Source organism: Sinohyriopsis cumingii, chromosome 6 (genome assembly GCF_028554795.1).
Source record: "Sinohyriopsis cumingii isolate HCF-2022 chromosome 6, ASM2855479v2, whole genome shotgun sequence".
In the NCBI taxonomy this organism is placed as follows: domain Eukaryota; kingdom Metazoa; phylum Mollusca; class Bivalvia; order Unionida; family Unionidae; genus Sinohyriopsis; species Sinohyriopsis cumingii.
The window spans coordinates 69,737,756-69,757,748 of record NC_142966.1 but is presented as its reverse complement, the minus strand read 5'-3'; the positions used below and the strand labels follow the sequence as shown (position 1 = coordinate 69,757,748).

Genomic DNA, 19,993 nt, shown 5'->3' with positions numbered 1-19,993 from the left:
CGGCAATCAGAGTTTAAGAATGGATATAAATCAAAATTAATTTTATGATTCTGTAATCGAACAGATAAGGATTATTCACAAAAATTGAGAATGCTATTGCTAGCATAATGGAAAGTTGGTTGTCGGCTCCACCTGCTATTGTTCACGATGTTTGTTTGCCACTATTGAAACGTATTAAAAATATCTCAACATAATGCCATAAAAACATGATGAAAAATATATAATCATTGGTTTAATGAGATAACTGAAGACAATAAAGGCAATATTTATGAGAAACTTGAGCCATTATCAAGATATAAAAACACCAGAAGTAAGACAAAAAAAAATGATGTGATGTGATGGGATTTGGATTTATAACGTAGCTTTAGCAATGTTTCAGTCATATCGCTACGATGTCTGCAATGTGGCAGTTTATAGTGATGTCTAGCACTGGGGCATCATGCCACAGACATGAAGCATGATGTCCCACATAGTCACATTATCCTGACACCAGGCCGACCAGTCTTAACACCAACCTCGTAATGCTGAACGCCAAGCGAGGCAGCTGTTAGTACCATTTTTTAAAAAAGTCTTTGGCATAAATCGGTCGGGGATCAAACCCGCGACCTCCCTCATCCGAGGCGGACGCTCTAACCACTAGGCCACAGAAGCGGTGACAGTAAATGACGAGTGTACGATTAGACTTTAAAAATATAAGAAACTGTAGGGATAAATATGATGATCTGAAAGCATCAAATTTGAAAGAGCGAAAGGGTATAGAAAATCATTAATTTTCGCTCTTTCAAATTTGATGTTTTCAGAGCATCATATTTATCCCTACAGTTTCTTCTATTTTTAATAATCTAATCGTACAATGGATACTTTTGAAAAACACTTTAAAGATGAAAACAGTTCTTACTGTCAGCTTTTGATATCAGATAAAGATGTGTCACACTTTCATGAAAGATATATAAAGGAGAGTTTAAAGTCATATTTAATGAACTAAATAAATATATTTCCCTTCAGCCTCAATGCTGGTCCAGATATGATTACTAATGAGTTTATTTACTGTGGTAAAGGTACATTTTAAAATAAATTTTGTAATTTATTTAATGCTTCATTTAAAAGTGGTCACTTTCCAGAAATATGGTCTGAAAATCTAGTTATACGGTTGCATCAAAAGGGGTATATAAATGATGTTAATAATTATGGAGGTATAACACTTCTAAATTGCACAGGTAAATTATTCGCACTTATATTTAATAATAGACTTAACAACTGGGCAGAAAACTATCATGTCCTTATTCAAGTACAAGTAGAATTTAGAAGAACAAACAACACGAGTACAATATTTGAATGTTACATGGAATAATCTCACATATTCTTAATTTGGGTAAAACTATTTTGTGCTTATATTCATTTCTCAGAAGAATTTGACTACATAATTAGGGATAAAGTATGGTATAGAGCAATACAAGTTGGTTTAAGGGGAAATAGGCTTGATATAATCAACACGATGTAAAGTCTAGAGTTAAAAATGATAGTATGTGAAGTTATAAATTCTCTTGTATTCTTTGTTTACGGCAAGGTAACTGTTTATTACCACTTCTTTTTACAGTATTTGAAGTAATTTAGACGACGAATTTGGCATGCATTGTATTGACAGTATCAATGTTGGCAGGTTACGCCTTTATATTATTTTATACGAAAATGACTTTAACATCTTTTCGGTTTATATTATTTAAAAGAAATTTGTGGTCAACACATCAAATACAAAAAGTACTATATTTAATAAAGGTGGTACTTTACCTAGAAATATGGAATTTATTTTCTATGATGAAAAATTAAAAAATGTAAATAAGTTTACATATCGTCTTTGATTTGTCATGACGTGCTTGACCGAAGCACAGAACATTGGCAATAAAAGCAATTAAAAAACCCATATTTTAACCTGAAAAGAACATTTATAAATTGACATCATTAAACACAAGCAGTGTCATGAATCTTTATGACCAACTGATTAAACCTATCTTAAATTATTGTTGTCATGTTTGGAGATTTATTCCTTTTAAATGCGCTGACGGAGTGCACTTACATTTTGCCAAAAAAGATATTTGGGCTGAAGAGGACAAATCAAAATGATTTCATTTATGGGGAGTTAGAGCGTATGCCAATGACATTAAATAGATTCTATTACAATTTGAAGTGTTGATTTAATATATTAGACAGTGTGTGTGTGTGTGTGTGTGTGCGCGCGCGCGCGCGTGTGTGTGTGTGTGTGTGTGTGAACGATTTAGAAGCTATGCAAAGTACGGTAAACTGGGCATATATAGGTAAAGCTATGAAGTTTGGATTAATCAAGGGATAGGTAACGCTGACATATATTTGCTTTGTTTTGTTTTAAATCGAGGATATCTGACAATTTATGCAAAATTCATTGGACCATCCTAAGAATATTTGTTTTATATTGATAGCAACTATTTTTTGAAATATAGAAATGCAGATGCTAAATCTAGAATGTCCTTTCACAGACTCGAAAGTTTGAAGCAAGTAAATTTAGGAGACCGATTAACCAATTCTTGATAGACTTGGTTATCTTTGTAACTCACCTTGAAAATAAATATAATTTATTCTTAGATACTTATTGGATAAATATCTATTAGTCAAACATACAAATTAATATTTCACAGAAAGAGCAAACAATGACTAGAATGCTAAAATTCGGAATAATTTAGCCACTTTCATTTATAGAGCTTTCAATAAAAATATAACTTCCTATAACCAAATATCTTGTAAATATTTTTGACCGGCCGTTGCTTTAACATGAATAACATAAAACCTGTTTTTATCCTAATATTAACACCCTCAAGAATGTTGATATCTCTATCTCCCTATGGAAATATTTTAAAATATCCCGCTGATTTAATTCGCATTGATCTGCATCTGCATGTGATTTCTTTTCTTAATATGTTTTATTTTAATAGTGTACACAGTTTTCTGTTATATTGTCATTCAATTCAATTAACTGAGCATAATGTATCAACACAGTCCGTTTGGACTATTGGAATAACTATTCTTTATTGTATCATTGTAATGACATTCAGACCAAGAATGAGAACTCTAATTCACTGGGCGTTAGAGAAGAAAACAAAACAAAACACAAAAAAACCAAAAAACCCAAAACACAAATAAATATAAAAAATAAAACAAAACAAAACAAAACTAAATAAAACAAAACAAAAACAAACAAACAAACAGAAACTAGTAAGATTTTGCATTTGAAGAGTGTTTAGTATGAACTGACTAATTTCAAGAATGCATCTTGGATTAGTATAGTTTTGGATCAATCATTTCTTTTCTACTAAGCCGGCTTTTCTTCTCGCTTATATTACGAAGAGATACTTACTACCTGGAGATCTCGCCACAAAACCAATTAATAGGTTCATCTGGTTTAGAAGTTTGGTGCAAATAGGTCGTTAGTCTCAGCTTGTGGCAAGGGACGAGTTTTGATTATTATATTAAGGCCACCACCTCCAGCAAGATTCAGATACGCAAACAAATAGGGATACAGTGAAATTATTTTCACTATCTTCGCGTACAATAATTATAGACTGAGAGAGCAATTGAAAGCTATGACCTTTTTTATTACTATTTTGTTGTTCCAATTTCATGACTAAATAATGTTACAACTGTCGCTAAAAGTTGCTCCTAATATACGCTGTTTTTGAAAGACAGTCAAATTACTACAAAACAACAGTTAAAGATGATGCTTTCACTTGTGTGGTCACGATTCATTCAGCAATTCAGTCGATATCAGCTTAGACAAAATCATTCCGAATTTTAGATTTATTTTAAAAGGGAACTCTTAACAATTATAAGAATATTTCGTAAACCTAAACTACTGCATATACCCGTTTATAAGTCGAGTCCAACTGCAAACTGACTGCTGATTACTCCTAGCAAACTGCAACGATCCAGATCTACCGGCTAATAATGTGACGACACATCTGGGTCTGTGCAGATTGCAGTTGACTGTACATATAAACAAGTACAGACGATAAAGCCTGCATGTTCTTAACGTAACATCTTTACAGTATGCGTGTCACAATTTAATAACAAAATCGCAATACTTAATTAATTTCCGGAAGAAAATTAAATTTTATGAAGAAAAGATCAGCAATAATACCACATGCATGTGTGTTGATGATTGCGATTTTGTCACCCCATTAACAAAGTGTTGATCATCAATGGTTTTCACACATTTTAGCTTACTATTAATATTCTAAAGAGGTAATGTTGTTATTGTTGTTGTTGTGGGGTTTAACGCCATTTTTCAGCACACGATAGGCTATGCATGGCGGCCAGTATTAAAGATGGAGGAAGAACCCGGGGAAACCCCCGAGAAAAACCACCGACCCACTAGAAGCTTCTGGCAAGCTTTCTCACATACCCACTTTGGCCGAATCCTAGACTCGAACCCACGCAGACAGAGGTGAGATGACAGTGTTCCGTAACGGAGAGTGCTTTAGACCACTCGGCCACTCGGGGCCCCCTAAAGAAGTAATGTTGTGACATAAAGAAACACTTTTGTTACCAACTGTGCCGGACGATGTTACATATGTTTAGTAAGAAAGGAAATCTCTTAAAATCATGCACACTAAAAAGTATCGAAATTAAAATCTATTTAGATTAGTTGCTTTTTATAAGTGGAGAGAGAGAGAGAGAGAGAGAGAGAGAGAGAGAGAGAGAGAGAGAGAGAGAATTTAGTTAAGCTGAGAAGTAATGTGCATTTGGTTAATGGGGTTAGATGCGTAACACTGTAAAGTTTCTCATTTTGATCCAAGGTTTGAATTGTGCACTTCATTTACAGTCTACACTCGTCCTCGTTTGACTACATGTAAACTTCATTTACATTCTATACTTGTCCTCGTTTGACTACATGTAAACTTCATTTACATTCTACACTTGTCCTTACCTGTCAACACTGAGATGATACTTGGGACAGTTGCAATTTCTCCTATATTGCAAAAAATCACTGTGTTTGTTTTAAACCGAATTCACCCGGTAGGTAACATGTCTGTCTTATATATCGAAACTAGGTATCTGTCTGTATCTATATATCTATATTTATGCATAAATATATGTATGGGTAAGTACGGTATGTAGGTAGTATGCCGAAAATATATATAGATATGGAAGGAGGAAGAAAATATACAGAAAGGTAGATAGATACACTGTGATTGAGATCAGTTCATTATCTGTGAAAAGGTGGATCTGAGTCACTGGCTTATTCTAGTAAATAAGATGAGTCACATAGCAATACAAATACCTCATGTACTATTTATATATTTATCCTAGGTGTTGTGTATGTAATTTGAACTCTCAGGGCATTATGGATATTTTCTCTGCTTCAATGGCAGGTACTACCTATGTATATTTTGGTGCAACAGTTGCACGAAGAATGAGGTTATTTAAATTCTATATAAGGTCTTAGTACATTTTGCGGAGCAGTCACTACCGAAAAACTGCCAGCCCGAGAACCAACAGACTCCAGCCTACAATAAACACTGAAATGATTGGGATAAAAGCGATTTAATTTTGTACCGATAACGTTCTGATCGCAAACGGCTGTTTGAAACAAACGTTTATAAATCATTTTATGGATATATTTTACATCACAAGGGAGCTGAACAAAGATTGTATATTGTATCCAGGTAAGACATTTTATGTGATCAAATATGATAATAGATATGAAAAGGCTTCCGAGTTATGATGAAAAATATCCACTTACAACAAATCAAATACTAATGTTGGAATGAAAGTTGTTTTTAAATTTTTTTTTAAAAGTTTATCTGAGTATATGGACCAGGGGAGATTCTAAAGCATTTGGCACCCAGGGCGGATCCTTTCTTTGGTTCCCCCACAAATAATTTTTAAATGTTAACACACAGAAAATATATTATACTTGCAAGTAGATTTTTAAAAATGTACAGTGCTGTCATAAGCAATTTAGAAATAAATTTTTCTTCTACGAATTTTTTATTTGGTTTGAAAACTTGTACTGGTATTTCAACTCTCCCGACGCCCCCGCCACCCCACCCCCCACCTTAGCTGTCACCCGGGATGGACCGCCACCGTCGCGCATCCCTTAGTACGCCACTGATAGGGACACAGCTTGTTAAAGTACCTAGTATTATTATACATAGTTAAAAACAAATAGGCAGTAATATGTGGACACCGTTAAAAAACAAATCCGCAGTAGCATTTAGACAGTTGAAACAAATAGGCAGTAGCATTTAGACATAGCTAAAACAAATAGGCAGTAGCATTTAGACATAGCTAAAACCAATAGGCAGTAGCATTTAGACATAGCTAAAACAAATAGGCAGTAGCATTTAGACATAGCTAAAATAAATAGGCAGTAGCATTTAGACATAGCTAAAACAAATAGGCAGTAGCATTTAGACATAGCTAAAATAAATAGGCAGTAGCATTTAGACATAGCTAAAATAAATAGGCAGTAGCATTTAGACATAAATAAAACCAATAGGCAGTAGCATTTAGACATAGCTAGAACCAATAGGCAGTAATATTTAGACATAGTTTTAAAAAAAAACAACACAACCCAAACATTAATATGCCATGACATGCTATCAATTTGTCCAAGTGAAACTAAATCTGATAAAATGATAATATTTAATTGATACATTCCTGAGCTTTGTGATTTCAACATCTGTACGACAAAAACGAGCATCAGCATAAAAATAAATCATTTTATGTGGAGAATTTGTGCGAAGTTGACAATGTTTATATGTGTATGGAAAAAAACTATTTTGAATCTGAATAAATGAAGAAATGTCATAAACATTTCAACCATGAAAGGCTGAGATCACCTTAAACAATTACTCATTCAATTGACGGGGTCGAATTTAGTTACTTCTCTACATGTAAAAATAAACGTTGCTTTAAGACTTCTCAATTTTATATTTATTACACGTTTATTTTCAGCTCCTGGAGATTACATGGTCTATCGTCTGCACAACTGACACCTGTACGACCCAGACCGCGCCTGTGTACTTGCCAAACAAATTGTCACGTGATGGAGGGCGCGTAAGAGAGCAGACGACATTCTATTAGAAAGAGAAGGTAGATGCATATGGTTGAATATGCAAACATAGATAAGTGGCGGTAGGTTAATGATATATACTGTTTACACGTCGAAACACACAAGCTACCAGTGCTTAGTTAATGTATGATTCAGATACTATTCTAACAGGTGAGTTCGAGAGTTGTGCTATCCGTCGTCAGAAAAGATGTAATCCAAGCGAATATTTCATGTAATGATAGTATTTTATGGTCTTTGACCGAACTGATTTTTCATTTTCATGGATGATTTATTACATCCGTTCACCCAAGTGAAGAAATACATAGTGCGTATATACATCTAAATAGTATAGGCTAGTCTACAGTGACTAGGAAATACATAGGTTAAAACGCAACTGATATACGTATGGTGGTTCTATGAAGCTCGATGGATTATGTCGGCCGTTAGTCCCATCAATGGAGTGTGATTTAAACAGACTTATAAACCAACAGTTTACATAATTTATTATTATTCGAGGATCAATATGCAGCACTAGGAGCCTCATGAAGATACTCGAGGACAGCATGTAACTTCGATCGTGGTGAGCACACAGTTCAATTAGACACTGCTTTTCCAGAAATTTCTATTAAGATAATAAGTCACAAGTAATACCTATTTTGTCAAGATGAATGGACTAAGTGTTAAAAGCCCCCTTTCGCCCACCAACGACTTCTCCAGGGAGATGATGGAGCTGTATACTGCCGAATTTGGCGGGAGAAAAATGATGAAATTGCCCGACCCAGAATTCCACAGAGAGGTGGCAGTGGGCAAGGCACCAGATACGTTTCCGTGTGGGCACGTTCTTTGCCATGGTTGCATCCGGAAGCATTTGAAACCAAGCCGGGACACTGCACTCACTTGCCCGATATGTGGTCAAGAAGCTTCACGTATTCACACAGCTGATCCCAGTGCCTCTTTGGGGTTCAGCACAGAGGATGTTGATACTATTTCGTTGTTGTCTAATTTTGACGATATTGTTCAAAGATTCAATGGTATCGACTATAATCTCAGAAGACTCAAAGAAGAATCTGTTAAAAGCAAAAGTATGGCAATGACATACAGTAACTGTGAGTGTCATATGTGTGAGGAAAGCCATGGGACCTTACATGTTGTTCAAGAATGGAACAGACTTCAAGTTTACCACCATAGACCAGCAATAACCAATCCATATTTATACAGACTGAGTCAAGGACATGTTGTCACCACATTTTATAGCGAAGTCAATTCTTCTTCTATTTGTGTGCCGTGTACATATAAAGAGCTTCGTCAGAGCGGTAATAAATATCCAAGCTTGCAATGTTTGAAGGACAATGATGGTTTTGAGAACCCACAGAGCATTCTGTCCCAAGTCGGTAAGATCATCGCTAACAAAGGCGCGCCTCTTGAATGTCTTAAAGGCAAAAATGTAATGGACATTGACCACACTATTCGTGTTCGAGAGAGAGCAGACGAGTTCAATTTCAAGGAAACTGCATCTGACATAAAGAGGATGGTAAAGCAACAGGAGCAAATCATGATGAAAGTGGCTTCATACAAGATTCAAGACAAAGGGGGGCTTTATCATATCAAGGAAAGTAGTTCAGTAGAACAAAACAAAGGAGAAACCGTTATTTGGTGATTTAGTTCTTTCTTTTGGTTGTACCGGTGCTTCAAATCGTTGGCGCCTAGCAGTTGCGAACAAATAATCAAACGATGGCAGGCGCAGAGCGCTTAAAAAGTTTAGAACAACCTTGGGAATGTATGTTTAACTGAAATACGAGCTATCCATATGGACATGACACCTCTTGGAAAGACAAAACGTGCATCACTTTTCGGGAACGTGTTCCCTTTTCAAAATCGATTGAATTTTATGTTTATGGATCTCTATGAAAGCTCATTTGTGTTTATGGTAATTAAAGAGCTGCATTCATTCACGGATTCGTTATGCTGGTAGATGTTTTTAATACGTGTGTGTGAAATGAAAGTGGAGTTGTTGTATTCTCATAGGTTGTGAACTACATAATCCTGTGTTATGCTTGACGACGTATACACCATCGTAATGATTCAACACATTATAATAAGAAAGATTCCTTTCGGCGAAAAACCCGAAAACAAGTTGAATAAGGACTGACTTTGGTCATGTTTAAATGACATCACGCTCACGAAAGGGTTGATATAAGTAATCCTGCATGTACCTTATTCACTGTTTTGTTTGTTTCTGTGTAAAAACACAGGACCTGTACATTCATAAGCGGAATGTAATTATGTCTCCGACTGGATCAAAGGTCAGCGGTATATTACTTGACCCATCAAAGCATACAAAAACGGAACATGAAATAAAATGTGTATATAGTCTGTTGACAGGCTATTTGTCACTAATGGTTTGCAAATATGAATAATTTACCTTTGCTAGCTCACATTATATATATATATATATATATATATATATATATATATATATATATATATATATATATATATATATATATATATATATATATATATATTTGTGTCTGTGTGTGCATACACACACACATATGCGAATGGCACCCACAAGCAGAAGCACTTTGGTTCTGTGTCAACACTTGTACTTTGGAAGCGAACATATAATTCGCTGTTGAACACGAAATGGCTCAGATATAAATCACTCTTTATCAAAAAAAAAACAACTTTACGTCTAAAGCTATCAACCTATACGTGAGGCAGTAAAAGAGTAAATATGTACATGTCTCTATTATTCAGTCAAGGTACCCATGTTTGGCTTCAGAGAGGTACTGCCTCTGAATAGTCATGGTAGTCTTTCAGTAAGATAGATGAAGATGAGCGTCTTAGTGTAGGAATTTTAGCTTTTCAAACGTGCATATACTTTTATTCTTCTTCGATTAGTGTAATCCTTAAGCTCATCTTTACATTAAGGGGAAAGTCCGTGTTGTATTTTATTTATATGTATAGTATGTAGGATAGAGATTTTATATAATCTCCACACCAAAATGGATTTATTTATGCTTCTTCGTAACAAATCGCTTGTATGTACCGTCCGTTTCGGTCGGCCGTCATTACAGACTACCGTGATAACGCCACAATGGCTGCATGCGCTACGCAGAAAGTTGTGATTGAAGTAATTCAGTGCATAACATTACAAATTTCTATTTAGTAGTCAATCTTTATGAAGCTAAAGCAAAAAAATAAACCTATTCTTTTAATTTTCGGCCCAGATAAAGCGTGATTTATATGTTTTCAAGTGATTATTCCAGTGATCGCTGTAAATATCTCACTTCAACTACTTAGCTATAGTGTATTTAGAGCTGCCGTACGCACAAACCGACCTCATGACGAAAGAAACCATTTCAATGCTTTCACATTATTTGTAGATTATCAGCTCTGCAATTAGACGGTTTCTGAACACGTGATTGAAACACTAGCTTTTCGAAAGCTTGAACTTGAAAATTTCCACAAGAATGGGTTTTTATTCCGCGCCTGAACTGCATTTTCCATATTTATGAAATTATTCTCTCTCTCTCTCTCTCTCTCTCTCTCTCTCTCTCTCTCTCCATACAACACCCACACACTTTCGCACAATATAGCAGTGTTTCGATTTTCAAATGAATTCAACGAACATGAGTCAGTGCTCCTAATACGTTTTATGAAAGCTCAGTTTCACTCGAGTGCTTAGATAAAACATAATGACAAAGAAATATTTGATCTCGTGCCTGTTATATGTTATAAATATCAGCAATCAAGAACACTACTTTAATATTTGTATGATAATAGAGTCGCAAAGTCATCAGTATATCCTGTTGATAAAAATGAGTTAAAGGTGAACATTGAAACCGAGAGACGTGGTTCATAAACAGGGTAACAGAGAAGCATAACAAATGCCCATTTAGAACGGATCAAGGATATGTGATAAATCATTTTAGACATCAAGATGCTACTTTTAATATCTCGATATGACAGTTTTCGGTTGTTTCAGCAAAAAGAGTAAAGGACGTGAAATTGTTTAGGAGGCATACGTGATAGTTCTCACGTGTTGATAGCTACATGCTCATTTACAGTTAATAAAATCAAAACTATACATGCATAAAGCAAAACAGAAGGAAAGAAAACGGAAGGGTTTATCTTACGGGCATGTATTGTAATGAATAGCACAATAAAGTAGATGCATCCAAAAAAATTTGACCATTGAATTCGCTATAATTTAACCCAGTATTAGTGTCTGGAATTGAAAACGTTTGCATCCAGCATGGACAATGCCTGCATATCATCGTATCGTTTTCTTGGATTGACTATTAACTTATAACTATGTTTATGGAAGATCAAACGGCCACGCGCATCTAAACTATATCTATATTTCTTTTGATGTGACTGCATTAAAATCGTACATCTCAAATCTTTTACGGAGATCATTCCGCAGCTTGTTAAAATCAATGTCGGTAAGAGCTTAGTCTCCAGGCCACTGAAGATATGTCAAAACTGTCCATTCTTCGTTGAATTGAAAAATATGCCCATGGTTATATCGACTTCACCTACATTTACATCACAGTTCCAATGTTTTAACTGAAGAGTATTGATTACTAGTACATAACACATATCGATTGCACACACGCGCATATTATGTTCATGTTATCCTACTGCTAGTTGATTATATATATATATATATATATATATATATATATATATATATATATATATATATATATATATATATATATATATATTTCTGCTGTGTAAAAGAATACGTTTTCCCTTACGGAATTAGCGATGCGTTTATGATTGATGACTCTAAAAGCGGTGTATGCGTATGATACTTGAAGTGATGTAATTGGCAGAAGTGATAGCCAAGAGAATTATAGCAGATGCTTCCGATCTATCATAGCCCAGACATTGTTGTGCTCAATGCATACGTGCATTAATAACCAAGTTACATCAAGGTCATCGTATATTATTATGGTCAAAGCATAACTATGTATAGAGATGTCACTTTAATATTCTTAATGTCGTGTCCTCATGTCATTAGGAAGCAAAATGCACTGAAAGCACACCCACCCACACCCACGTATATATACTAATATACTGGGTCCCTTCAGTGTTTTCATGTGGAAATGTCAAAGTAAGATATATATATATATATATATATATATATATATATATATATATATATATATATATATATATATATATATATATATATATATATGTGTGTGTGTGTGTGTGTGTGTGTGTGTGTGTGTGTGTGTGTCCAGAGACGGTGATTCTGACATTTAGGTACAAATAGTGAACTATACGATTCAGGCCAAATATGACTTAAATATCTTCAGATCTTCACAAATAGATGTTTAGAAACTGGTGGTGTAATCATTTATTGTAATGACGAAAATTTGGCCTTCTGTTCAGTGTGATAGCTAAAATATAAACTAACAGACATAATCCAAGGCAGATTAATCTCATCAAAAATCATATAACTCTGATGTGGGCTTTGTTGTGGGGACTGTAGATTACATTCAAATGAGTCACCTTTAGTTTATGCCTTGTGTAAAAGCGAAGTTCGAAATTAGCGATAGCAGTAGTAAAATGGAAACGTCAATATTGAGGAAGCCAAGCAGTTTGACCTTTTATTATATAACCTTTACGGTTTTACAGTGCTAGTGCGCCGCAAAGTCCACAATCAACCATCAACCCAGAGGTCTGACAACTTTACATTCAATCCTCAGATGTGTTATGTACATCTACAGGAGTTGTTTGTTTAGTTGGTGAGTTGTTTGGCTGGCTGGATGGGTTTAATGCCTTCTTTCAGTACATGATAGGCTATACATGGCGGCCTATATATTTGGTGGACGAAGAATACTGTTTTTATGAAGTGCCACAAATAGGACACAATAATTCAATTAAAGGAATTATACCTGATATCAAATACAATTCTGGCTGTAGAAGTAGGCACTAGACGTAACACTGTCATTCAATATGGTTTATATTTAAACTCGATACACAGTATGTACTTTTTCACAGTGAGCAGTAAACGTGTATCTCAACACTGTTGTTTACACATGAAGTCATAAGTGCTACTGGCTTCTTTTTGCTATCCTGTTACACCATAGGGATGTTATTGCTACGGTGTTACACCATAGGGATGATAGATGGTTCTTCTGGTATCAAGGTTGGTACCAGAAAAAGCATTTATGATCCCTATTATACATAAAATTGCTTTTACATTAGCAGATTCTGTTTACAGTTTGTAAAGTGAAGGTGCCAGTCCTGTACTTGAGCTTTACTTCATCCTTTTCCGGACTGACGAAAAACGGATGCACGTTTCAATGCAGGATATTGGGGGGGGGGGGGGGGGGGCTAAAAAAGAGATAAATGCAAAAATATATCAAGGCATCAACGGCGCGTGAAATGCAGTATCGATACATTGATACTCCCACGTGGATTCACATCGTCCAAACAATGCTGCGCAATTTTTATGTACGAATGGTGGTTGCAACTATAATGTCTAACGTCATCAGTGTAAACCAAGCGTTGGAGTCGCAATCACATAGTCTAAATATCATGAATGGGTGCATTCACGATTAACATATTCGAGGTAGGTGGTACGACTTCCTTGTTTGGGGTTTAGCAGATCCTTATGCTTTTTCGTACACATACTGCCTGACTAAATGTGTACGCACAGATGAAAGACAAACCGACGGAGCCAGAGTAAACACCGTTGAACTAAAATACAGTGGAATTTAAGGATTTAAAATCATTCCTGCATAAATAACCCTTCTTTGTAATATTTTATGAAAATGCACACACACACACACACACACACACACACACACACATATATATATATATATACGATTACATGCGCCAAAACACACCCAGGATTGAGAAAGTGAATATCTTAAAAACTACAACATAGATGGGCCGATTAAATCTTAATTCTTTGCGTTAAACCCCTCTCTTCCTTCTAACAAAGCAAATATAGTGTCTTTGTAGAAAGAGTTTAGATCTGCACATGACGAAACATTATCACGTTGTACAAAAATACGTATATAATATTATCTAATTTTTGGAAATCCTACTTATACCGAATTTACAACAGGAGTCTGACGTGCATATCGAATGAACATTATACACGTTGTGTTACTCATTCAAGTGGTTACAGCACTTGTGGCCAACAACTTGTGTTAACGGGTGACTCAATGTGTTGCATTTGTAAGCAAAAATGTAACTGGCTAACACTATAATAGCGTGTTGACAGTAATGGTGCTACAAAGCCTCGATAATCGTATCATGCATCTGACGCTCAATTGCAAACGACACATGCTTTAGCTAATCCCGATCATTCTTACACTTCCTTTCTTAATTGGAAAGATCATCTGCAATGTCCCAATTTGTTTTTAGCGTGTTTAATGTTTACGTTACTGTGATGGTGTTTAAAAGTCATAAATTATATATATATATATATATATATATATATATATATATATATATATATATATATATATATATATATATATATATATATATATATATATATATATATATATATATATATATATATTTATATTTATATATGTATGTATGTATGTATGTACGCACGCACGTAGGTATGTTCTTACGTACGTATGAGCCAGTTAAGTTCATGTGTACATGAAGAAAAGTTTGTATTTGATATATTTTCCTTAATTTTGTCACTCATGTTACGTTTTTCAAAAAATATTTGATTTTTATGGCGATTCGTGGAAATGTGTTTTTTAAAAAGTCTTATGAAATGTTAAAATTCACAGATTATCTGTCTCGCAGCAGAATTCACATACACATATAATCAATGGAAGACGTGTCTCAGTCATTTGTTTTGATTGTCTGTCTCATGCGAGATGGTAATTTTGCATGTAATATAAAAACAGTTACCACATGCAGACAAAATACTGTCTAAAAGAGGATCTCTTCATTATTGTCCATTCATAAAAATACTAGCTGCATTTATATGTTGTGATTTATCTAATAACCTTCTATAAATGTGCAGTGAAATATTATTGATCTATGTAATATTTGTCGCTTCTTGTCTTTATGCTACTTTTCAATTGTAAAATCTGATAAAAACGAAATGATCAATATAGATAGACACGCTGATCATTGATTTGTGAAATCTCGTACTATTGTACAAAAATGTTTATATTTTGAATCAAATGTTTTATGTAAAGGACTTATCTAAGCGTTTTAGTGCTATTTTGTCTGTGCAATAGCGTGTAACGTTTTGGAATTTTTTTTTGTAGCCGGTATATTCACTGATTTACAATGTCTGATTGCAGATTTCCTTATACCGAACTCTCACCAAAGGTCAGATTGAACTTTTGACTGCTTGTGGAACAGGTTCTAATTGTCCAGAAAATGTTCAATATTTTTCTTCCAATTCAGACTTTGCACTACTTTGCATTTAATAATTTTGACGATATTGGGAAATTTGCAGAATTAGCATGAAAAGCCGATATAAGTGTTTCAACAAATACATTGTATAGTTAGATGCAGAAATTTTCTCGCGATATAAGGAAATCTTAAAACGTTTGCTCGATTAATAATCAATACTATAGACCATCTTTGGTTCCATTTTACTTTCATTTATTCAACAAGACTGTTATAATAGACCGTTGTTTGGCTGTCTTTTAATTTTAGTGTGAAGTTTGGTCATATTAAACAGTTTATAAGGAAGGTCTTAAAAGGATGAAAACAGCTCAATCTGGGAAAAGAAAATCTGAAATAATTTGAAAACATGGACTAATACTAGTGCCTAAATGTTCAAAGATTTTTCGATTTTCATGTTCCTTATGGTACTTATGTATCTTATAATTGTTTATCCATGAATATCTTCGCGATTATGTGCCATGTTTAAATATATTACTCATGCAGGCATGGGTCTCGAGGACGCAACATTTCTGATATAACGCTTTAATTAGACAGTACCTTGTATAAATGTATTTACTTTTACGACCAATACCTGAATTATCAAATCACATTTTGCTGTTCCCGCATCCATATGTTAAATATTCTTGAGAATAAAAACAGGTGTGGGAAAAGATATATATATATATATATATATATATATATATATATATATATATATATATATATATATATATATATATATATATATATATATATATATATGCCTTAGGGTCTTCATCAAGGCTATTTGGTTGGTAAGACGTTATTTAAAACTTGTACTGATCAAAGTTATACTCATAGAACGCTTGCATGGTAGTCATAAGGCAACTTCTATTTTCTTACAGATATTAACACAAGCCTTTTATGAAATTAAGTTTAGAGCTGGTAATGAAGAAGATTAAAATTCTGATCTAAACAAATAAATAAAATGTATGTTGCATAGTCCTTAGATACCTTATTGTAAAAGAAATTAAGTGGCTATTTTTATAATTGTATTTTATTTTTGATTACGTTTGTGTATTAATATATATATATATATATATATATATATATATATATATATATATATATATATATATATATATATATATATATATATATATATATATATATATATGCGTTCTATGGCTCAGGCGAAGAAGAAGATGCGGGTGCTCATATATTTGTTGATTGATAATTGTCGAACGAATATGTATATCATGCTTTTATGCTTTTTTGTAACAAAAATATAGTAACTTAAATAAAATGTATGTATTTCTTTGTTATTAGCTACAAATAGATATTTTTCATTCATCTGTGTTTCTGTGTTCGCTACCAGGTGATTTGTGTAAGACATTCTTTCGCTGTTGCGATTGTGAAACCATTTTAACATTTTATTATAGCAACTGAATCGAATATCAGAGTAACCATAATATTAAGATGAGATAAAATGTTTCTGACCGCACTTATTACTATAGTTAATGGGTGCCGTACATCATTGGAAAGTACCTTAAACACGAATTTGTTATGTGATCTCCTACTGAAATAAAAATAAAAAAAGCAAAATAAAACGTAATGGGAATTCCCTGTAGGTTGGCACAGATTCAAAGAGAGAGAGAGAGAGAGAGAGAGAGAGAGAGAGAGAGAGAGAGAGAGAGAGAGAGATGGTGTTCAGTTTAAGTGACACATCAGCTGAATTAGTACACCAACACCAGTAGGTGAAATTGTAAAAAAGTACCATTTTTACAATCTTTAAAACAATGGATGCTTTTCCGCTTCAGGAATATTATTAGGTAGAATATGACACAAAAGTCACTTTCTTATAGTCACACAATTATGTGTTATGTTTGCATTTATGCTTCAGAATATGTGCTGGCTTTCTTTGGCGTTCTAATTGGAGGAAACTATCTAACTGTTAACAGGCACGAAAGTGTTCCTCTAACAGTATGTGTGGTGGTAGATTTATTTTGTGGTATTAATTTATACTTTGCATTTATGTGTATATAGACACACAAAAGATCACGTTGAGACACTTTTTAAAGAATTTAATTAAATGTTGTACCATCAAGGAAAACCGATCCCCTTGTAAATTTAATACATTTCCTACAAGAAATTTAAAATTAAATTAAACATGCAACATCCTTTGGAGAAGCTGGATGACATTTTAAACAATGGCTAGCGACATTCAGTGCAATGAATACACAAATAATACTGTCTTCCAAACAGGTTTGAAAGGCAATCCAAAAAACTTTGTAAACTTACATAATCACGTTAGTATGACATTTAGAATTATTTCAAATTAAATGAATGTATTTGTAAGTCAAACTAACAAATGATAGGCTAGCTTTAGTAACAACAATGAAGTTTATACTTTGTAAGATGACTAGTTCAAAATTTATACTAAACATTTATAAGACCTATATTAGAATAAGCCAGGACTGTGTAATATGGTAGTAAACATACTCGACGAAATTAGAATATAACTAGAGACACACTAAATTGTCACTGCTCTTTCATTTTGTGCCAGCTATGGAGACTCTAAAATCGGGGACCGGTTTTACTGCTATGAGACAATGAAGAAATTTGAAGAAATCATGAGCTATCTTCAGAATTATTAATGGTGATGCCCCATTATATTTATAGGAATGGGTCAGTTATTATTAATTGAAATTCTTAAATTGAAATGTAGATCAAAATAAGCCAATAGGTTTTGGAGTGCAAAATTGTATTAGAAGCACGCAAATGTCATACATTGATTCTACCTAAACATCATCTTCAATTTATCGATACAAATTCTATCGTCCTCTTTGCTGGTTATCGTTTTCTTATCAACATTACTTTAAATACTTTGTTCATTGTTTTGTTTGTATTATAACTTGCCATTTGTTTATAAATTGAAAAACATCGATGAATGTGAGATGTACGTTTAAATTCCAAGATCTTGCATCGATTTTAATCGCTTTACTTTGCAAAAATTAATAGTTATTTTAGAAGTTGTAAAACGCAAACCACATTTCTTTCAGCGGCATTTCTTCGTTAGTTAGTCAGCTCTTGCTATAGTTCCGAAATTTAAATGGATTTTAGGAATAAACTAGTGCAAGTCAACAATGTTTTCGATTAAATTACGATATTGTATTACACGAGGCATCAACATTCGTAAGAGTTATATCCGTGTTAAATGCATTAATTATACATAGCATGCGCACTGCGAAATAAGTCATAAAGAAAATAGTATAGAAAAAAAATATGTTGAAGGTTTTGAAATTTTAAAAATTTATTAAGTTGAAAATATTATGATTTACGGAGATTGCATTTTCAAAGTACAGCTTTATTAATATTCTGATGTGTAAGGGGTTTAAAAATCGTCGTGGCAAGTATTCATAACAGCATGAATAGTTTACGACATAACACGCAATGATAGCATAGTATGTCTACGACGTAACACGTAACGATAGCATAGTAAGTCTGCGACGTAACACGCAACGATATCATAGTAAGTCTACGACGTAACACGCAACAATAGCATAGTAAGTCTACGACATAACACGCAATTATAGCATAGTAAGTCTACGAAGTAACACGCAATGATAGCATAGTAAGTCTACAACGTAACAAGCAATGAAAGCATAGTAAGCCTACGACATAACACGCAAGGACATCATTACAAGTTCACAACATCACATGCAGGTAAACTTTTAAAATAAATATCAGTTTTATTCTATAACTAGTACAGGAAAAACATAATTAGTGCAGTGTCAGAGGTCACAAAGTCTTGAAAAACACTCTACTAGAAGAAATTCTTATCTGTTTCCTTTCAAAGAAGACGTATGTGTACTTAGTATTGCGTTTAACACGCAGCTGACATCTGAAGTGACAAATCTATATATGGCACATCAAAGCGTAAAAATGGAAGTCAGCTATTAATTTTCCTTTTCATCGTTCTCATTAATGTTGATTTAAACCATGACCCATGTATTAAGTATCCTCGCACAAGCCTCCTCCGCATACATCCACATATAAACATTAATAAATGATCCAATTTCATCTTGATATCTTCATTAATATCTTGACACATAAAACACAACTTTGCAGTTACCAATATTAATCTAATAATGTAGATAAAATGTATTTTCGTCATATCAGGCAGGATTTTATTCAATACAAAATAAATGACGCGCACACAGTTTTAAAGATTTTATCGTTATGGCGTAATCAGTGATACGTAGAGAACAAATTGTATATTATATCGACTACGACGATAGAGCGATACACTAGTAAATTGAGAGTCTAAAAGTTATTGTACAAGACCAGATGGCACACATAAATCATTGACAAGACAAGGCATGTGTAAAACAAATGTAACACATTATAATCAAATACTAGTAGTACTCTAAAAGCATTTGCAGTTTCATGCAGTTTTTTGCAGATGCATTCTCTCTCTCTCTCTCTCTCTCTCTCTCTGACACGCACACACACATCAAACAA

General features: G+C 33.7%; 1 protein-coding gene across 5 annotated transcripts in view; it reads left to right on the top strand.

The window, feature by feature from the left end:
- Positions 1-18,431, top strand: part of LOC149797154 (uncharacterized) — a 110,192-nt gene extending 91,761 nt beyond the window's left edge. For 4 of the 5 annotated variants that reach the window (XM_089961831.1, XM_089961829.1, XM_089961830.1 and 1 more), the window contains one exon: positions 6,988-18,431. In XM_089961831.1, the coding sequence (XP_089817957.1) occupies positions 7,749-8,741 (993 nt within the window). In that variant the 5' untranslated portion in view covers positions 6,988-7,748 and the 3' untranslated portion in view covers positions 8,742-18,431. Of the gene's footprint in view, positions 1-5,378; positions 5,694-6,987 lie in introns of those variants that run through there. The other variant, XM_089961827.1, reaches the window with a different exon arrangement.
- Positions 18,432-19,993: the final 1,562 nt, after the last annotated feature.